The sequence below is a fragment of the Pseudopipra pipra genome, chromosome 7, assembly GCF_036250125.1.
Source record: "Pseudopipra pipra isolate bDixPip1 chromosome 7, bDixPip1.hap1, whole genome shotgun sequence".
Lineage (NCBI taxonomy): Eukaryota > Metazoa > Chordata > Aves > Passeriformes > Pipridae > Pseudopipra > Pseudopipra pipra.
Window position 1 is genome coordinate 33,942,988 of NC_087555.1, and position 22,831 is coordinate 33,965,818.

General features: G+C 39.5%; 1 protein-coding gene across 4 annotated transcripts in view; it reads left to right on the plus strand.

The window, feature by feature from the left end:
• The window catches only part of THSD7B (thrombospondin type 1 domain containing 7B), a 310,487-nt gene that overhangs the window by 179,662 nt on the left and 107,994 nt on the right, over nucleotides 1-22,831 (plus strand). For all 4 annotated transcript variants that reach the window (XM_064661604.1, XM_064661605.1, XM_064661606.1 and 1 more), the window contains exons 12-13: nucleotides 929-1,061; nucleotides 2,057-2,160. In XM_064661604.1, the coding sequence (XP_064517674.1) occupies nucleotides 929-1,061; nucleotides 2,057-2,160 (237 nt within the window). The remainder of the gene's footprint in view (nucleotides 1-928; nucleotides 1,062-2,056; nucleotides 2,161-22,831) is intronic.

Genomic DNA, 22,831 nt, shown 5'->3' on the forward strand with positions numbered 1-22,831 from the left:
AAGTTTTCCTTCTACTGTAATGCATTGTAGTCTTGCTGCTGCAGCTTTGCCCTTATCCTGAGCTGGAAAGGTAATGCTTATGATGGGCTAATTGGCACACTTCTTTCCTCTTTTGGACAAATCTGATGAAGTCCACTATTTCAAGATGTTTACCTGGTGTGGCATCCTTTATGGAGTTCTGCTGAGATACTTTTTTAGTTTTCTAGCATCTGTTCTTGAAGTATGAATACGGTACCCAAAGAAGTACTAATGCCACAGACAGTGGTTAAAACAGCTCTCAGTTTGTACTTACCACCTGCACAGCCAAGGATTGTGTTTGGTTTGGCTGTAGAGATACACAGATAAGCCTTGTCCTTGTCTTTCCTGCCACATTCTGTTCTGTGGATTTTGTGAACTGTGTTTCTAGATGGATTGATCTTGCATCAGCTCGGGTTGAGCAGAGAGTTAGCCTCTGTTGGTTGCAATGGTTTCCCTATCAGGAAGTTATCATCTGTAATTTCTAGAGCCATAAAGATGAGTTACTGTTAGCAGCCTGAGACCACAAAGATGTGTTTTCAGAAAAAAATCCATTAGGACAGTTTGTTTCTTTGGGTTTTATTCTTTTCTCTCGTTAAGGTATTCATTTTCTTATTTATTTATTTTCTTCTTTGATTTGATGTTCTGTTAAATAGACATTTTTTGATCCATCTCTTAGGCTGTTATTTATCAACCTTTCATGTGCTGTTCTGCTGAACTCCTGGTAGCTTTAAAGCAAGTAAAGGTAGCTTTTGATCCAATGTACCATTCCTTCCCTGCTTGGATAGAGCCAGAGTGCTCGCAGTTTCAAAATATAAATGGAACACAAAGCATGTTTGTTACCAAGTCAGCTAGATCACTTACTTGGGGTGCCAGCTGTGTCTGGAAGGCAACTTTTTTGTTTGTTTTACAGGCAATGCCACTGCAGTTAAGCAGTCTCGGTACAGGATTGTTGTCCAGGATTCTGCCAACGGGGGACAGGCATGCCCAGACACCTTGTATGAGGAAAGAGAATGTGAAGATACTCCCATCTGTCCAGTGTATAGGTAAAAACTGTCAGTTTGGATCCAGCCTCTGATGGGTGTCCACTTCTCCAGAAACGACTTTTGTGCCATTGTCCTGCACAGTTTTCACCAGAAAATAACGCAATACTGGAAAATGCAGAGTTAAAACAAATAATGTGCCTTGCAAAATGTATAAAAGTAGAGTTCAAACTGGGGATTTCAGCAGATCTGGCATCATCAGAACAAGCAGCAATAGACACAACTCCTAGAAATGGCAACCTCAGGGTACGATGTGTGTAAGGAAGCTGTTACTGGCAACTCCCCCCTCACTGTATCTAAAAATAAATGGGAGCTGTTTTGGGACCACAAGCCCTCAACTGCCTTAATCATGATTGTATGCTTATTGCAGAAACTCTTCTTTTCCCCCGGTCCTCTCACACCGGTGAATAATACGCACTTAAAAAAATACTGATTAGACAAACAGTACAATAGGGCAATTACTCACCTCTCCTCATTAAAATTCTGTGGCCCATCTGTTATTATGCAATATTAGTAAATAGAGAAGCATTGTACCTTTGCATATAAATCTCCAGCCCACGCATCCCATAGGAGATGGTCTGGGAGTGGAGAAGAGAGCTGGAGGTGCTGCCAGGCAGGTTCACACCACTCTGCCGTGCCATGGAAAGCTGCTTCCTGGTGTTCTTGGCTGGCACATGTACGAGCACAGGAAGCAGGCTGGGAGCACCATCAGTTGCATGAGAACAGGCTGGCAGGAGGAGAGCCGGATTTCAAAGCCCACTGGAGATACTTTCTGTGTATTTTGTGTAACTTTGAACCATGCCCTGCAAAAATGAGAAAGGGGAATGTTGTTGGAGGAGGATGTGGCTTTCTGGAAGGCTTATTTCAAGAGGAATTGCAGCTTTTTAACTTGTTTTTCCTTAAGTCTCTGTAGCAAATCATCATTAGTAACTGAGGTTTTTTGCCTGGACGTGTTTTCTAGTTTTAGCCACTCACCTGTTCACCTTTTCCTGCTGCAGGTGGAAGACCCACCGCTGGAGTCCCTGTGTGCTGGTGCCAGACTCAGTGAGACAGGGTGTGCCAGGACAGACTGAGGCGTGTGGACATGGTTTGCAGTCACGGGGTGAGCTTCCTCCATCCAACCTCTGAGTATTTATGGTGCTGGAGTGTGGCATTTAAGTAGGGTCTTTGCTGTTTTACAGTAGATAATTTGGAAACTTACTGAAATACTTTATAAAATAAGAGTGTTTTGGGAAGTGGATCCATTGTACAGTTTTTTTGTGCTGGGCATTAAAATACCACTAACATGATAGTTTGTTTGAAGTATAGGAGGAGATTTATGCTTGATGTTCAAGGACCTTCACTAACATGCTCTTCTGCCTAAAGCTGAAGCATGTGGGCTTTGAAAGAATTATCTATAGGCCTCTATGAAGTAATCCATTCATGGTGCTAAAAATGGAAAGGATAATTTCCCCATGATTTTAAATTCTACTAATGACTTGCCTGAGGCCTGATTTTCATTAAGACTGTTGGAGAAGTTCAGCATGGGTAAATGCTTTGGGCTCCTGCCCTTGGCGTAATTAAGCACTTAAAAATTACAGTGATCCCATTGTCTGAACAGAATTGTTGAGAAGAATGTCACTGTTCAGAGTATGTGATCAGAGTCTGTAGTGGTGCCCGCAGATGGCTGGAGATGTGGCTGTTATCAGTCTCCTGGGAATTCTAATGAAACCTTTAACAAAAGGTTATTTTTATTGAAAAAAAAATTGCTATACAGGTATGCTGAGGAAACTTGACATAATAATTTACTCCTTCACAGAGGTAGAAGCTATTCTTTAAAGATGAAGTGAATTTCTTATATAATCTGGAAACAAAGGAAACGAAAGAAAAGTTCTGACAGTATGTGGGATGTATCTGAAAGAAGAAATGTGTTTTAAACTAAAACTCAAATGAGTAAATATCTTTAACTAGGTTCTGACCACAAACCTTTCCACAAGGTTCTCAAACCTGTAAATTGTATTCCTCAGCCTCTGTGTGAAGGTGTGGTAATCTTTATGCTCTAGTAGGTGCATGAACTTTGTATTAATGTTACTGTGACAGAATTAGAAGTATAAGAGAAGAATATCACACTTATTTTAACTCTGTGAAGTGCCCTCCAATAATTACATAGGCTATGTGCTGTTCTGGTGTAATCATGAAAAACATCTCATACCTTGGTAGGTTTAAGCAAAAATTGTTTCAGTGCCACGTTCACTTTTTGTAATTAACTGTGGCTTTTGTAACAGCTTTGGTTTTCATAATTACATGCAGTCTGCTAGGTATTATTGAAGATGAGTGGGGTCTCAGGAAAATGAGTTCTCAGATGAATCCCATGGAAGAAGGTTTTTAAAGATGTTTTGAATGAACAAGGGGAGTGATCTCCATGGAGGGGGCAGCTGAAGCCAAGTTGCCAACTGACCATATTGTGTCTGAAAAAGGAGCTGCTGGATTTTCAGCAATTCTGTATTTTATCTGTAGAAATGTTGAGTAAGGGAAACTTTGATAAGGCTGCCTTGCTACTTGAGTTCCTCAGGAGCAGCTCGTGTGCGTGAGGAGGTGCTGGGAAATGTCAGGGAGCAGCCAAGGGAGGTGTTTGTCATGTGCCTTGCAGGGTCTCTTCAGCTTGTAAACCTCGACACTGGAGGACTTCTGATCCTCTCATTCTTCACCATGAAGGGGGGGGGGGTCTTTGGAGGTATTTTTGAAATAACATGTGAGGTGAGAGTGGGGATTTGGACTTGTTCAGCCTGGAGAAGTGCCTAGTGTGGATTTCACAGGGAAGGTGGAGCCACACTTCCCAGAGGTGCACAGTGAAATAACAGAGGAAAACAGTTGTAGGCTGGAGGGAAAGGTTGCCTGGAGGGACTCTAGATTCCTTGGAGATACTGGAAACTCAACTGAATAAGGTCTTGAGCAGCGTTTTCTAACTTTGAGGTCTGTCCTGCTTAGAGCAGGCATTGGCTCTTCGGAGGTCCCTTCCATTCTAAATTGCCCTGTATGATTCTGTCAGTCTGTGGGTTTTTCCAGGGGAATCTGTACCATCAGTGGAAGAACCCCAGGTGTTAGAACAGATGCTTTCCTGCAATATTCAGGCATCCTGCAAACGAGCTCACATTCGAGGTATCATCACCACTCCACACAGTAGTTGGCTTACGTAATGTGCCAGTGTCTTTAGCCAGTAAGTGCTCCTTCTCCAAAGAGTATTCATATGAATTAGCTTAGTTTCTTTTTTACCATGTAACAGCAATTACCCTTTTACCACTGAAGATAATCAGTCTGGCTGTTCCTCGGAGCATCCATTTTTAGATTTCTTTTTTCTGTCCATACCCTGACTGTCATGTAAAAAAGAGGATTTTAGTTTTCAGTGACTGTCATATCCAACCAATTATATAAGGACATTGAATTCACAGAAATTATTTCTAAAGAAAAACAGAGTGTGTTTATGTGTACCTATTTAGAACAATGACTCTGCTGAGGGCAAATTAGGTCTGAAATGACATTTAAGCTCCATCCTTTCTCTCAGCTAAATTCTGAGATAGATACTTACAGATCTTGTTCCATGAGTGCTTTCACTGAAATTGCATGTAGATGTACTGTGTAATATGCAGAAGATATCAGAATTTGTCTGTGAATAATAAGCAGAATGGCCAAAGAGATGACAGCTGTCTGAAGCTGCATTTTTTTATGGTTTCATCTTGGAAAGATATTACACTAATTACAATAGCCTTTCATTTTTTATACCAGCTTCAGTGGACTAACTTACTCAGAAAATAGTCATACAGGAAAGAGAAAAGGAGCCTTTAGAAATAATGAATATAGTTGTTATTTAAACTTAATTGAGGTGTGATTTGGAAAACGCCCCTGAGATAGGACACTCGAGTAAAACAGGGTGGGGATGTTACTGTTGCTTGACAGTAGACAACATTTCTAAAAGTAAATGAAAAGCTTTACAAACTCTTCTACTGCTGTATAGCTGTCATTTTCCTGACAAGGGACTAATTTACTAGAGGGTGACAAGACTGTGAGGAAAGGTCCTGCACATGGGCGGGAGCAGTCCCAAGTACAGGTACAGCCTGAGTGGAGAATAGATTGAGAGTAGCTCCGGGGAGAAGGACTTGGGGATGCTGGTTGATGACAAAGTCAGTATGACCCAGCCATGTGCGTTTGCAGGCCAGAAATCCAACCATGTCCTGGACTGCATCCAAAGCAGCGTGGGCAGCATGTCGAGGGAGGTGATCCTCCCCCTCTGCTCCACTCTGATGAGACCCCACCTGGAGTACTGCATCCAGCTCTGGGGTCCTTAACATAAGAAGAATGTTGATCTGTTGGAGCAGGTCCAGAGGAAACCACATTGATGCTCAGAAAGCTGGAGCACCTCTGCTGTGGAGACAGGCTGAGAGAGTTGAGGTTGTTTAACCTGGAGGAGAGAAGGCTTTGGGGAGACCTTAAACTCCCTTCCAGTACCTAAAGGGACTCCAAGAGAGCTGAAGAGGGACTTTGGACAAGGGTATGGGATAGGGCCAAGGAGAATGACTTTAAACTGACAGAGGGCAGGTTTAGATGAGAGATTAGGAAGCAATTCTTTACTGTGAGGATGATGAGGCACTGGCACAGATTGCCTAGAAAAATTGTGCCTGCCCCATCCCTGGAAGTGTTCAAGGCCCAGTTGGATGGGTCTTAGAGCAACCTGGGATAGTGGAAGGTGTCCCTGCCCATGGCAGGGTGATCCAAACGAGATAATCTTCAAGGTCCCTTCCAACCCAAACCATTCTATGATGTCATGAGAATTGTTTCTGCTTTAGGTGCCCTTCAGTGACTTTACTGTTCTGAGATGTTTGTGATGGAGGATCCTTCAGAACTGACCTCTCCTTTCAGTGCTGACATGAGCAGCCACCTTAGACATACACATTTTCGGGAAAAAAATGTGTTGCTCATTACAAGGGATTGTTAAGGTTTAATTAGTGGATGGAAAGCCGGTTTTATGGAAGTGTCTTTGAAGGCTGCTTCAAATGCCATTGATAAAGTAAATAGACGTGTATTAAAGTCCAGACTGGTCTAATGAGGCTCTGCTTTAAAAACTAGTCTTGGAAATACACTGACAACGTGATTATGGAAAGAGTAGTTACTTTCCAGAAGCTGCAGCAATAGAACATGTCATGCCTTATTTCTGTTCCTGCCACTTTGCTTTGATTCATCTGGGGGATTCGACCATATTTCCCCCTGTTAATGAGACAGTAGGTCCATCTCAGAGCTGTAGCTCCCCATTGCAAGAATACAGAAACGCTGTGACACAGAGCAGTAGATATTTTTAGAGATAATTTATTGATTTGTGTACAGGAAAACAGCTACAGACCCACCAATGTAGTAATGAGAAGCTACTCCTCTGCTTTGGAGAAGGGCACTGCCCTTGGCTCACCAGAGGTCACAGGGTGGATCATCCCTGGACAGCCCCATTGGGCATCTCAGTAGAATATTTCTGGTGTGCTCTAATATCAGACCACATATGATGTATTTGTTTGCTTCTTTAACTGTGTTGTGAATTCACACCACGTGGACTTAGCTGGACTTAGCTAAGATGGTCGGCGTTAAATATAACCTGTTTCAGTTGAAAAGTTGATGCATGAATTGACAGGGAAAAAGTGGAATGCAGGCAGCAGCGGCCTCGAGCAATTTAAGATTCTTGTCTCCTTCATTGCAGGTTTCTGTCTCTTACTCCGGAGCTTTCTGATAGCTATAGGGATATTGCAGACAAGACTGGTTTTAGACTGAGATTCAGACCAAGAACTTGTCATCATGAGAAAAAAATGGTAACAGACTGCTGCATAAGTTTTCTGAGTGTATCTAAACGGAGTGATAGTTCCAGTAAAATGTTGCATGAAATATAGGCAATACTGTGATCACAAACTTAATAGTGCCTAAGTTAATGCATCCATATCAAGCAAGACGAAAGGATGAGTTTAGATATAGGCTCTTAATATTGCATCTACAAAAATATTTCAAACAGGCATCCCTTAGCTGTATTATCTTGTGTATTATCAATCAGTAATGGCCATATACACTGCTGTTGTTTCTCCTGCAATTATTTTATGGTAACCTATTTATAATGAGTTGTACCATCAAAAAAGCATCAGTGTTACCTATTTTTTTGCTCATAATCCAACAGTTCTTATTCCCTCTTTTGCAGGTAGTTAGTATAACTGCTGATTAGCTAAATTAACAGATGTATTCATTATAATTTGAATTGCAGAATGCTTTTGCAGAGAATTACCAATTTCAGGAGGTACATATTAGAATCCTGTGATAATTTACGGTCTAAAGGCAACGTGATAACTTAAACTTTGCAAGGAACACATTTATGATTGTAAACGGGGCGAAGACTCGCCTGCTTCAGTTCTGGGGTGATATTTTCTGAGCAGTGCTCTGCAGTGCAGTCCTGTGTATAAATCTGTCCAGCTGACAGAAGCTCACCTGTCATCAGCAGCTCCCTCCAGTATTAACTTTGCCTGGGAGGACAATGGCACCTTGAGCTTTATTCTAGGTGATGCTGGGGGTTCATGAGGTTTGTCAGTGTTTTTCCTGATGGTACCAGTCTAAGGTAACACAAAGGGAGCACAGCGAGCTGAACTTGAGTGGTCCCAGCCAGTCACGGTCTGGAAGACACCTGCCTGACAGCATTGGGAGCAAATAATTGAAGGGAAGAATAATTACCAGGGTAAAGACAGGAGCTGATCTTGTTTGTTATACGTTTGTGAAACAGTTTGTCCAGGATGGAATTGAGGTTCAGGGGGAACCTGCCTTTTTGGGATGAAGAGCCTTGGCCTCTTTATCAGCCATCTCTGCCTGGGGCTTCACCAGTGCTTTAGGGATGTAGTCAGTCTGCATCTTAATGCAAATTCATAAAAGAAGTGTTTATCTGTGTTGTTACCCTCCTGTCGCTGATAATGCAGTTTTTAGCTTATAAACATGGGGAGTAGCAAGATGGTAAGAAACAACTAAACCAGAATTGATTTACCATTATTTGTTTTTGGTAATCTGATTTCATTCCCTGATGAGGCAGTGGACTGGAGGTCAGGCAATAAGGGAAGTGGAAAGCAGCACAGATAATATTCTCTTGACTTCAGGAAGACATTGAGTCTGGTCCCACATGATGGTCTCCCATGTGCAATAAGAAAGTATGACCTAGAGAAATGCAGGGTGAGGTTGTGCAACTAGTTGAAAAAACCCATTCCAAGCTCTGTTATCATTATTTGCTGTCAGCCAGGAAGGCTGTTTCAGATGGCTTCCCACAGGGCACATGTGCTCTGGACTGTCTTCAGTGTTTCCACTAACAGTGTGGATGATAAACTAGAGAGTACATCTGTAACACACCTGGGTAATTGCAAGTCATGAGTGCTTTGAAAGGCAGACCAAAAATACGTGTGGGATAAATTTGAGCATGCTCTGAAATCAGAAAAGTGAAATTTTCATCAAAGAAAAAAATGTGGAGCACTCACACTGTAGAAAGTGGGCGACAGTACTGTAGAGGAAAGTCTGGAATTATGGACTATGTGTGAGAGGCATTGTACTGTTGTAAAAAAGCACCCATCATAAAATCATGTTTTACTTATGTTTTTCTTCTCATCTCCAAGTTCCTGAAATTTATTCTTCTGTTTCCTAAAATAGAATATGTTTAACAGGTAATCCTCCCTTTTACTTTTTGTTCCATAACACCTTCTGCCACTGTAAGTAATGACAAACAATTAAGATCAAATAAAAGCACCAAAACTTTCTCTTGGGTAATTCCAATTCCTGTTTTGCCAATAGATTTAGAATAGATTGGGAACCTTTTTGCAAAACACCCAAGTTTCATTAACAGAAAGAAATAAGATATTTAGGAGCCTACCTCTGGTGAATAGCAGTGAACAAATTAAAATCTCTTGAACTTAATGAAACTTTACCCTTGATTTTGCATTTAAAACTAATCTTCATTCTTGGTGAGCTCTGTATATCTGCACACAGGAGTTGGAGAGATTGATCACTGCAGTATGGATGTGTGATTACATGAATCTGGATAGTGTTTATCAGTTCACCTATAGACTTTGAGCTTTACTTCCCAAAGCCTGGGTTTAACTGTAGATTTGATAGTAGATTGGTTTCATGCAAAAATGTGTGAAAGTGTTTCACAAAGGGGAAAACAAGGAAAAATTAAGGAGGGGTAGACAAAAATGTAATGCTAATGTCATGTATGCATTCTTAGCCTTCCCTGCAGCAGTGACATGAGGAAGATATCCTCATCCAGACAGATTTTCCATAGGATTAAGTTTGTTTTTTAACATTAGAATTGACCAGGAGCAGGAGGGAAGGGGAGGGGAAGGGACAGATGAGGCTGTGTGAGATGTGATGGATCAATCTCTCTGACCATTTTGGCCGCCTTTGATATTCCTTCAGTTTAATGTATGAGAAATAAAATCACCTGCTTGTGTAGAAGTCATCCTGGGCCAATTTCTTAAAACCTGGTGCTGTAGCAGAGGTGTGTATGTAAATCTGTGTATGGCTGGAGTGCAGCTGGGCACTGCTTTGGGGCATGGAAATTCATCCTCATATTGTACTACATCCCACTGATCTCCAGGTAATATGTTCCCGTAGACCAATTTTTCTTTCTTTGGATGTTAGTTGATAAGACAGGGGAAAGAAAGATTGATACTGATTTTCCAGTGACAGGTTGTTCACAGAAGAGTGATGGTGGACTGCCCTCCTGTTTTTAATGGAGGATGTCAACAGGCATCACAGGATACTTAAAACTATATTTCAGCCTAGGTCTGCCCCGCTTCCACCTCAGATAGAGCTGCTCTAAGAGTATTTCATAGGTGGTAGGAGAATTGGCATGACATTACTTCATAGACACTAACTAATAGCAAGAGAGACTCCAAGTCATTTCTGTCACTGTAGCCTTATGCCAGCAACATAAAAATTGAGGAGACTCTCAGAGAATTTGTCCTGACAGCAATCTACAGTGCAGCATTTTATCCAAAGGCAACTCAATGATCTGTAGACTTCCTGTAAAATAAAGATGATGAAGACTGCATCAGATAAATTACATATATTTGATTTCCTTCAAAACCAGGACAGTATATTCCACTCTGAAGAAGGCAGTAAGAAGGCTCTATAACTTAACAACATGCTGTTCTTATCTGATAAACAAAACAAATATCAGCATCTTAATACCACACACAGCATTTGTTTTCTGGGGGAAAATAAAAAGCCTTAATCAAATAGAAGCCAGAAGGCAGGAACACTGAAAATGCATGGCTTGTACCAATGGAGGGATTGTTAAAAGATCAAAATAATGAGAAGTAAAGCAGAGGAACATCAAAGCTTTCCACGTTATGTATTTCTGTCTTGATTAGGAGGAAAAAGGGAAGAAGGGGGGAAAGAAGGTTTCAGATCAATAGGAAGTGGCCCGGTCACCTCAAAGTCAAAGACAGCACCATCCAAATGTGTACAATTTACAGGAATTGCTGGAGCATCTCAATCATAAAAGTCCCACAGGATCTGACAGTACTCACACCATATTTAACAGGTACAGAGAGAGAGTTGAGATCATCTTATCTGAAGGAAACTCCTTTTTAAATGTAAGCGTAGATAGATTTTCATTTTGTCTTTCATCCCTCTGATTAAGTTCAGCTCTCTTTGGTCCTCCCAAGATTTCTTTTATCTAGTGTGTAGTCTGTATGATCTAAGCAACTATCGTTGGCGAAAGTAATTTTTGGGGTCCTTTTTTAAATGATGGACTGTCATTAAACAGAGTATAGTAGATGAAAGAGGTCCAAGGAGAACCAAACCGTGCTGTGACTGAGGAGGATGAAAGGCATAATGAGAGACATAATGAAGAGCAATCTCTCCCTCAAACTGGAGACAGGCCCTTCCAATTATGACTTGTTTTTACCACCAACTTCCAGTGATTTAAAATCCTAGTTATGAGCAGTTGATTCAGATTTTTAATACAAATCTTGAGAAATTTATATTATGTGAGCTGTAGGCCTGGGTGGTCACACGTCATGGTTTGTGCAGAGGATGTTACAGACTGTAACAGAATCTCTCCTGTGGCCATGAGTGGGTTGTAAGCAGACCTGATCACACAGCCTTGTGTGCTCTTTATCAGAAACACAGGAGCCACCTCATCCTAAAACTCCGTGTTTGGTTCACTTGGAACCTGAAACACAAGGGTTTCTAATCCTTAATATTTTTTATGAGCTCCTGTAACTGTCACTGTAACTAGCTGTAAAAATATCTGACTTTTTCATGTTCTTTCTAATCTGTTGGCCCCTGTGTATGTCTGGCATACCTCAGTTCAATGGGTTAACCCTGCAGTCAGTAAACTATTTTAGTTTGTTGATGATTTTCAATTTAATTGAATCATCCTTTGTTCTTGAGACATTTGTGTCCTGGTTGGTCTCTTTTTTTGTTTGCTATTTTATATAACACTTTCACATCCCTCTTGTGCACCTCTTTGTGTGCAGACAGGCCCATTCAGTACTGATTTAGATCTACTTTTGCTTTTATAAAATTTTAATTTCCTCCTTGTCACAGTTGTGCTGTTTACAACTCCAAAGACAATTCATGCCAAAGCCGCTGTGGTTCATAGGGAAAGTGTTAAAAATTCATCTGAGCTGAGCAGGATAAGATCCAGGTTCCCTGGAAAATGGCCTTAAGGAGAACTTTTCTTCAAATAGACATTTTAAATGGGAAAGCTTGAAGCATGACCAAAAATAAGCAAGTTTATTAAAAAGCTTTTATAGTATTAGTTGTCAGGAGAACACTAGATATGTTACTCTCACAGTCTTTACCCAAATAACCTCTCTCTTGTCCATAATGATCTCATTAACTGGAAGGATGAAGACTGGTCATTTATTCTTACACTACTGTAGTACCAAAGGGATTTACTTTGAGAAATGGACAATTCTGCGTTGAAATGCTGATCCTGCTTAAATCAATGAAATATTAAAGGACTCCGTCATTTGTTTGGACACCCCCTTCCCCCACCTCCCCCCAAAAAAATCAACAAATGCAAATGAACAAACAAAAAACCCTACAAAAACAACAAACAGAAAAACCAACCGACAAACAAACCCAACTGCTGGTGAAAGGAAAATGGAGATGTTGAAAGGAATGCAAAGTTTGATTTATAGCATGTATTGTTCATTGTCAGACTGCTAAGGTTTGGCCTGTCTGGACAATTTCCTTCAGAGGAGCTTGATAAAAGTTGCAGTTTGCATTTTACCTTATTCTGCATTAGTTAGAAATTACTGGAAATTATTGAGTCAGGTTCCTTTCAATAATTGGGAATACTCAACATGAATATTAGCATCGTAAATGGCAGAGCTCATCGGTATGGCTTACTGTAAATCCTCAAGCACAAGATTCTTTTTTAAATGAGACATGCCACAAAGGTGCAAAAGGAGTCCTAATGTCATGTTCGTTGACTCTGAATTTGTATATTAATGTTGCTTCAATCCCTTTATGTCTCCGGTAGAGGTTTTAGACATGAGATTTCAATTTCAGAATGAATGAGTGACCTTGACTCAAACTGTCTTTCAAAATTCCCAGCATCTTTCTTTCAAACAGGTGCACTAAAGTGACAGTAGAATAACTGGAAGTGACAGTGATGCTTATGAAGTGCTTGCACTTGTGAGAATACAGCAGGTGACTGTGAACCGGTCAATATTACATTTGCTTTGGGTGCCCGGTGGTGCTCTTTTCTGTTGGCACTGTTTCTAAATATGTTCAGAAATACTAAAAATACTCTGAAACAAGTCTGGTGATCGTGGTTGTAATACTTCCAAACATTTTTCCTGTTGGAAACACCCCTTCTGCACTTTCTCCTTAACAGTATTGTCATTTATTTGCTTCTGAAAAGACTCAAGAGAAGATTCTGTCTTCTTTATTTATAATAAATCAAGTGAAACTTCATCCAAAAAATTGGAATTCCCCTGGAATAAAATTACTGCACAAGAAAAAACCATCTCTGTACCTTGATAGCAATAGATAGTAATGAAAAAAATGTCACCTTCTAACAAAGATTTTTCTAAAGTCAATTTTTTTGCTGGCAGCCGCTGGGTTTGCCAGGTGCGTGCATCATTTATTAAAGGATTGCTGATATTGGCTTTGTGAAATAAGGAAAGTTTGGAATAATATATTCTGATATTTGACAGAGTTTTCCCGAAGTAGGGTATTTTGTAATGTCGAATTTGGATCGTGAATGTGAAGCCTTGTAACAAATGTTACTTTTTACCGCTTTTCTGATCAATTCCGGTCAGTGCTATCGTTTCTTTTTGACAGTTCACTGAAGTTTCAGCCTTGCAATCATATATTTGGTTTTTTTGTGATGTGCCCCAGGGTGATTGAAATTTCTCCGAGTTATGTCTTTCCTACTGTCTTTTGGATATTAACTTTCTGCATCTTGGTTTTTTACTCCGGTCTTTGCGTAGGCAACGGAAGCGCCTGAACTGGAGGCAGGCAGCGCGAGGGATTCTAACAGACCTATTAAAATGTAATAGGCTTGTCGAAGGCCATCTACTTCAGCATCCGTTTAATTCAGGGTGAAGGAGATCAGCACATCCTCGGGGGATGTGGGACGTGCCAGGGCAGCGCTCCCAGGCTCTGCTGTGTGCTTGGAATACGGGGCTTCCACAGCCACTGTCCTCGCTGACCACAAGCCTCCGCTGCAGGCCTGGTTTTTTTCCTTGTGCTCTGGGAGGGCATCTTAATAATAGGTCTTATTAACGATATCTAAGAAAATCAAGCAGAAATTGGCCTGCAGAACTGAGCAGCTCCGTGCAGACATGAACTCTTTGGGGAGTTTGGGGGATTCAGCTGCTCTGTCACATTTTCACCCCCAGAACACACGGTGTAATCACAGCAGGCCTTGTTCGGGGTGCACTGGGGAATCTGTGGGACAAATCAGAAGCACCCTGTTTGTAAGAAGTTGCTTTGACCAGCAGGTGCTTTTCCAGGGCCACTTTGAAACGTTTGGTTAGTGGAGCACATAAAAAGCACTGCCTGTGAGATGGATGGGTTTTGTGAGGGCTACATCACTGATGTAGTTGCACGTGAACAAACCTCCAAACAAACAGGGACGAATTTGTGTTTTAAAATAAATAGATATCTTCAATACCTACTTTCATGGGGTATAAATTTTCATGTAATCTAAGCACATCTGCTCATAATAATTAACTTCTGTGGTGTATGAAAAGAAAAGCTACATCAGCTCTATGGTGTGGCGAGATGGATTGCTTTCTCTCTGTTCATCATGGTGATTAATTGTAGCATTTATAGGAAGATGGCTGCTTTTTATTCATTTTTGTTTTTAGATCATGTATCTGGCCCTTCGTTTAAGCTTATTTAAATGTTAATACTCTGCAAATCCGGAATGAAAGCATAAACTTTCCAATTTTAAGTGCTTTGATGAGAAACAGGGCAAAATGTGTTTGCTCAAATTGTCTTATCTGAAGCCTTTGAAAGATGCCTGTCTTTCCTAGTGAGCTCAGTTTCACAGGTAAATGTAAATAGTGCAAGTAACCAGGAAAGGAAGTTAGAAGGATTATGGAATTTCATTTGACCCTAATTGCTAGTGTTTCCAAGGGTCAAACTTAATAATAATGAAACTTATTAGCAATTTGCAGTTGGTTCTGTGGTTTTGCAGGTATTACATTTTTCCTGTGAGTGAAATAATCATCTGATGTGTTATCAGAAGTTAAATACGCTTAATTCTTGGGCTTTAGTTGAGTAAAATTTGATTATATGGTTTGTGGAATGTAAATGTTAAGGTTTGCAGTGATGAGTATTTGAGTACAGCTGTCAATTAGCACTAACCTGTCGAGTAGGTTGATGAGGAGAGCCTAATGAACCTGCTATATTTTCTCCCAGTGCAATCATCATCTGCTTCCATTGCTTGCAAACCAATTAATGTGTGTTGTATAGATGGAGTTCAGCCACAGGTTTTTGTTGGTGTTGAGTTTGCCCAGTCAGAATGGTGGAAGCAAAAGAAATGAAATGTGGAGAGCATTTATTGAGCAAAAGTCTGAACCTTGGGTAAAGTTGCAGGAGGAGTGTGCAGAATTTGGTTTACTGTTTAAAAATCTTTCTGGGTTGCTCAAATTATATTGATTAAATGATAAACAAAGTACTTTCTTGAAATCTCACAGTTACTGGCATAAACTCCCCGATTGAATTATGTGGCAAACAGAACACTATAAGGGAAAATGTCTTTACCAGTTACAGTTATATCTTTTTTTAAGGATTTCTTATTAAAAATTTCATCTCGGGGTTTTCTCAGAAGATAAACTAGACTCGACAAAGAAGTTAATGCAAAAATAAGCTATTGCAGTGGCATCAATGAGCAGATACAATAAGCAAATAAGCAATTTGCAGATAGAGAGTCAACATCCCATGAAATGTTTATAAAGGTAATATTTAAGATCTCATAAAATCAAATTGTATTCAGATACAATAACGAAAGTCAGTAATAAAACAGTGGTGAATCAGTCCTAGAGATTATCATGAAGCAAAAGGCTCTATTCAATTTCAGGGGTTTTCTTTAGTGCTAAGCATACTATATGTTTTTATGTCATCTCCACCCAATCTTTGCTCACCCAGTTGCTCATGTTTAGAGCGCACACATCCAAATCAAACTGCTGGAGGCATGTGTTTTTTGATGCAATATAATTTAATTATTAGGAAAGTCTTTTAGGATTCACAGTGCTGAGCATTTTTAGGATTTTTGTCCTCGAGGAAAGAAGCTATTCTAAAATGAGGCTACTGTTCTTAATTTTCTTCCCCTGTGTCCATCAATCTATTACAGAAAGAAAGTTGATGTATTTAACTTTTATCCTTTTTTTTTTTTTAAATTGTTCTCTCTGCTAAATGATGATTTGTCCCAGTATCTTTGTGCAAATCAAAAATAAGCTGATGCTCACTTCTGGCACATCAAGATCAGTTTGCTAGAGCTGGAATTCATTAGGACAGACATTTGAAATAGCCAGCTTATCCTTGATAGCCCTTTCCCTGAAAGGACAGGCACTCCTGGGACTGCAGCTGACCCTCTCGGTGAAGGGTGGTGCAGCTTGGGCCAGTTTTTGAGAAAGTGGGTAGGAGAGGGGACAGTGCCTGATTTTTACCACATTTGCAGGAGGATCCTTTGTTGCCTTTAATGCCTGTTTCTAGTTCTGATTTTGCATGCTTGTGCTGCAGCCTTCTGCTAATCCTTAGGAACCTGACCTAATTTTCACCTTGTTTTTTTTTTGAGGGCAGTGTTTGAGGGCTAAGCTTTTGACTGAGCTTAGCTGATCTCTCCTACTCCAGCTTATCCCCACCATGGTTGTGCCCATTCCCTGATAGGAGAACTTTCACTTTTTTCTTTTTTTTCTGAACTGCACCCTTCTTCCATTTTCTTTTCCCTACCAGCCCAGCCTTCCTTAGTTAGCTTTAATGGAGATATATTTATATGAATGTATTAATCTATCTGTCTGTCCCAGCTGTTCTCCATTGGTTCCTCCTTATGGCTTTTGCTCTATCTGACTGGAGTTTACTCTGTCTCCACCCTGACAGACCAGATTTTACCAGTTGTTCTTTGTAGACTATTCCAGAGATGGAAAAGATGTATAATTTGTAGATAAAATAAAAAATGTCACCTAGCATTTATGTGTTCTTTCAGAAGAGCTGCACCCCTTTTATGTTACTATTGCAGTCATGTGAATTAACCTGTTAAATATTGGCTACAATGTGGTTTCAATAAAAAATATATGTTATTGTGATAACTGTGTGAACATTTTCAGTCTGATTTTAAGGCTTTGGTGAGTAAGGATATCCTTATTGTGAAACCTTAGTTGTCTAAGCTGAAGTATGATAAGAAGATGATGGAGGAGCTGTCATGACTTGGGAGAGGGATCTGGGTGCCTCACTGGGCACAGCCTCACATGGTGTAGGTACACTGGGCAGCCGACTTGTGGGGGACAAAAATCAGATCCCATTTCTTCATTTCCTTATGTAAGTTACTCTAAAAATAATTGTTTAATACTTGCAGCAGGTGTCTATTGTTTACTATTTGTTCAGTGTTTTTGTGGGTGTAGCAGACTTTGTGTTGATAAAGAATAATTTGATTTTTGAAGGTGATTCCATATAATGTGTTTGTTTGAGGTGGTTACTGAAGAGTCCCACTGTCACCATAATGGAAAGTGTATTAAACTTCATTTTAAACATATATGATAGAAAGGTAGATAAGCATTTGAAACATTAGAGTTAAGCATTTTCTCTCTTCTTCACAATCTTTACTCATTCTTTATTTTGGAGAGAACTGTCAATCTTGCATCTTTTAACTTAAATGTAACCCATGTACACACCAGTGTACACTTATTTTTTCTGGAATAATTTTATATGGCAATGTGAAGTGAGCTTCTGTTATATTGGACAATGTAGAATCCAAGAATCTGTGCAAAGCACCATATGATTCTCAGGGGGTTTTATTTTGTGTTTATCGTATTGGAAAAGATTGTTGTCTCATCAAGACTTCTCATTTATTGATAGCATTCATATCAGTATTGGCAGCTCATCTTTTTTTCCCTTTTTATTAGAAAAACCTTACTGCATTTATTGAGTAGAGAAAAAAATAATATTTTCTTTTTTATATGGGTACACAATTCTCATCACAGGAGATAACACTGTGGTTTGGGGTAGTTTTTTTAAGCTTCACTGTGTTTTTACAGTTGTATGATTACCTGGGCCAGTGGGTTAATAGTTAAAATAGCCATTTTATGCATTTCTTTATTACTTTCAAAAACTAGAGAACACCTTTTTTTTTTTATCTTGTTGTAATTGGTAACTTTACCAATAGTACTTTTCAATACTTTCTTCTTTACCTTTTGAAAAAGTCCAATTTTGTGTATGTTGTTAACCATACACCTTCAGTATGTGGTATTTAATTTAATATTATTTTGGTACTTTTGATCCTTACATGGAAGGCTTTGAAGATGTCTTTGGTTCACACACCTAATGCTTTATGAGGCAAACAAATAAGTAATGCAAGCTTTGTAGTCAGTGTGCTATGTAATGACCTAGTCATAATTTTTGAGTTGACGGTCAGCACATATTAAATCAGATCATCTGTTTGAAACAGTTGTATTTCTTAAGATGCATTTGACAGTTCATAATCTTATCTGTGAGAATTCCTTTCTTCCTTCATCCTGCCTCAAAAACAATATCCGTGCAATTGAACTTTTGGTAGAAGTCAAGGTCACAGCTTTGGAATAAAGTTATATAAGGGAATTGCCTGTCTTTGTGTTGAAAAGGTGAGTAAATCAGAAGTACTGATATGGTGATCTAAATCTACAGTGTGTTCTTTTGCATTTTATAGAAACAAAATGATAAGAAGTTTTCTTGACTTTTAAAAACTGTTCTTAGTGAGTCTTTCTTGAGAAAGTATCTTAACCTACATGGATTTAACTCTGCACTTAAAAAAAATTAAAAAAAAAATCAGGAATGGCAGTAAATTAAAACATCCATCCATCCATCTATCTATCTATCTATCTATAGATGTCAGATCACACAACTTTCAGAAATGACAGGAGTTAGGAGCCCGAGGGCCTTCCTAAGGAAAGAGGTGTGCTTGGAGTTGAGTGAGGGGCTGCTGGACACTCCCAGCCTCTCAGGCTACAATTCTCCTTCAGATTCTCTGTTCTTTTTCTGTGTTTCATCCTTTTCGCTGCTGGGTCATTTTGAACTGTGGGCAAAATTATTTTCAAACATGGCTCTTGTTCAATTCCCTCTTACCCCATTTTTTTTTAATACACATCAATGAGATCTGCTGATGTTAGGTGAAGAGCCAGTAAAATAAAAATCAAAGTTGCTTCCAAGGATCCTCTTCTTCCTTATTAGTTTATTCAAACTTTCCAGCTTAATCAATATCTCCTTTATTCCTTGTTCCAGTCACCTTGTAGGCCTGAGTGAAGGCAGTGGTTTTCATAGCTTCTAGTATGTTGTTGCTAAATTGTTCATTAAGTGAAGAACTGACATATTACACACACCGTCCCCAAACTTCTTCATTAGTGTGGCCCTGATCTACTGAACAGTAGTGTTACCTTCAGGGGTTTTTTCTTTGGGGGGCTGTGGAGAAATATAATAAATTGCCTTTTTTTTTTTTTTTTCTGAAATGAATTATAAATTATTCTGAGTAAGTGAAAACCATGGATGAAATATTGGCATTTAATAATGTAATGCCAGAACCTCCTGGCATAAAGTTTCATAGCTAGACCAATATTTAAGCTGTTGAGCAACATTATTGCTCTACTAAACCTCCTCACTTCGCCCATCTCTCTGCAAGACCTACTATTGCCTCAGGCTGTAAATGGAAGATGAGGTTTTATTATAAGTCTCCTGGATTAGGTACACAGGAACCACACTGGCTGACATTGGCTTTGATATATATGAGCAAAAGTTTATATAGTCATTTTTGCTGTTTCTATTCTAAAAGTTAATTAACTGATAAGATATAACCCTGGAGTGTGGGCCTTCAAATAGGACAAGACAAAGTTTTAAAGAGAAATTGAGACAAAGGTCTGATGCGACGAATGATCTTGGAAAGGCAAAATGCCAGTGCAGTAGCTCAGGGAACCTCCCAGTTCTGTAGAGCTGTACAGTCTGAATTTATTTGGCCCTGCCACATCAAACTTGCTCATAGACACAAATTGCTATGGGTTCTTGCTATGCTGTATTTACACTTTGATTATAGCAACAGCAAGACAGTCTCCCAAGTACAGCACATTTGTATGAAAAGTTCCCTTTCCTTTGGGCTTCTGATGAATTAAAAAGCTGCTATTTACTGTTTCTTTGAAATACACACTTAAAATTCCAAATATCAGTTCTCGCCTCTGAAAAGGGAATGTGATGTGAATCTTGATGAATCTTCAAAGTATTGAGTTGGTTCTGCATTGAATTTTATTTCCAAATAACTTATTCTAAAATGAAAGAATTACCACTTTGGGAAATTTTGGAAGTCCCTCTGGTTATGTCTCTTGGTTTTAAGGGACATGGTAGTGCTGGGCATAATTGAACATAGACTTTGTTCCCTCTTCAGGGAAGAAAGGGTCAGATGTTCCCCCGGGCTTCGTGTCACTGAGGCAGCCTCAGGTCCGAGTTACTGATGTGCTCCTTAATGATGCCCTCCATGGCTGGGTCCTGCCTCTCCAGAGGTGAGCACGGCTCCTGATGCTCTGTGTGGACACTGAGGACTTCCCAGGGGTGTGGGGGATGTTTCTGCCTTTACAGGAGGAGGAAGCTGCTGGTAAATGAGCCAGGAGAGGCATGTGAACTAAATGGTGGGTCCACTGTTGCTGCACTGGCAGAGTATGAACAGCCACCTCCATTTCTATGAAATTTTATTCCAAGTTAATTTCCAAAGATGACCTTCCCCTGCTTTAAGTGCTCCTCAATTTAAACCTTTGATATTGTAATGACAGTTGGCAGAAACCTTCTGCATCCAGAAAGATTCACACATGGAGCAATTTTATGGGAGAAATGGCTCTGAGCTCCAGCAAAGATGAACAAAACTTCACAGGTGAAAAGAGGGTATAAGATGAGAATCAGACTGATAATTTTATTATAGCCAAGATTAAAATGGTTTTTACTGGAAAGACTGTAATAAAAGGAAATGTAATGTAGTGTCCTAGCCAGCTCTACCCTGGGGTTGGCTAGAATGAAGCACATGAAGATTAGCTAAAAATACTAACAATATTCCAGTAGGGTGGAAAGCATTTCTAGGTCTGATGCAATTTAGTTTCTGTTGTATTAATTTGTTTTTATTGCATTGGATTGCTTTTTTCAGTTAAATAAATCATAAATTATGTGATCTGAACCAATGGTAAAGAAACCACAAAAAAGAATTTTTTGTGTCCAAATATTGTATCTGTTATAGATGAACGATCCTATTGTGATCAGTCACTGTTTGGATTGTGTAATTGCTTTAGAAACAAATGTTTGCAAACAAATACTTCGTTCATAGAAGAATCATTAAAAAGAAAGTGTAATAGGATCTGTTTTCCTATTGAAATAAATGTGAGTTTTCCCATTGTTTCAGCAGGAATGCAATCTGCTTCATAAATCCCCCTCAATTATAACAATTTAGTGCAAAGTTAAGATAAGTAGCAGCAGCTAAATAAGAAATGTTTCTTTTTTTTCTGCCTGTAAGAAAGGAAAAGAAGATCTCACTGTATGGAAAACATAACATCCTGTAAGATATCTGCCTTTGCATCTTCTCTGATCTTCTGCTTTGTTTTTAAGAGACTAGAAAGAGAAAGCAAATAGTCCCTTGAGATCTGCTAGCTTCAAAAGGAGAGTAAAAAGGAACATACTAGCAGTGAGGACGGTCTGAACAGCAAATCCAAGGAAAGATGGGTGTAATTATTTTTATTATTCTGAAGAGGCAAATCTATTGGATCTGCTTCACTCACACACACAAAAAAAGTTCATTTAGCATGACCCAGGGGAAATACCACTTCTTATACTTACGGGAATCAGTGTCTTTTCTATGCTCAGGTTAGAAATATACCCTTCACTGTCTTGGACTGATCGTCTCTTTTGGCAAATTTGGATGTCTTTTTTTGGGGTTTGTTTGTCTTTTTTTTTTTTTTTTTTTTCCCCTCCAAAGAAAGGATGCCCTGAGGTGGGGTTTCTGTAAAACACTTTTTCCCTGCACAGTAGGAATATTTAGGAAGAAGTATAGAAAGCCTTTCTGGGTGTATAATTCATACATTATGTGTACATGTATGGAACTCCCACACATCAGAGTGTGACTTTGCTCTTACTGGGATTCCAATCTGCCTACCTAGTTTTCCCACTGGGTAAATCTCCTGAAAGGCCTCAAACATTTAATTTTTCAGGGTTGTGGGTGGGAAATTTTTCACAATCTCTTTCTGCCTCTCTCACCTTTAATCTAAGTACAGTGTCTTTATTGTACTTCGACAGTGCTGACCCTTCAATCTCAAGTCCAGCATCTTTATTTTCTCTCATGAGGTGGACAATATTATATGATGGCTGAAAGATACTTAATTTAGATAACATGAATTATTTGAGCATGTATTTCTGTTAGCTTCAGTCAAAGTAATTTTAGTTGTTTTATCGGTTTTAGGCTGGAGATGAGTAGCCAGACTTCAGACCTCAAAGCATTTAGTATCCTTATCTGTTCTTTAGAAAAGTGATAGTTGGAGTGAAAAGTTTTATGCAGGACCATATCTGCAAAATCCATTGGTACTTAAGAAAACTTTGAGAGCAGTTTCTGTGAGAGGAATATAGATGAGGCTGAGTTGAAAAGTTGTTGAAGGGCCAATGTATGTCTGCAGTGCTGGTCCCTGAGAAGGGGTCAAGGGCAGTGAGTTTTGAATACCAAAATGAGAAGAAGCAGAGCTGGGGGCTGGAGAGCTGAGGTGAAAGGGTAAATTCAGATCTGTAGGTGTTGCCTTGAACCACAATGTTTTAAATACACTCTTGGGGCAGTTGTGAATATCTTGGTATGTTAGTGTTATGTTCTGGATTTAGTACCTGTGCTTTACTGTAAAGGAAGAGATGGAGTAAACTGGCAGAGTGTCTGCCTTCCAGGGCAAGATTCCACATGTATTCTCCTAACCCCACATAAACCAATGTTTTGAATGCCTAATTACCTGAAAGCTGATACAAGTGGATAATTTTGAATTTTATCAAAACCAATGCCAAAAAAATCCAGACTGAAGCGG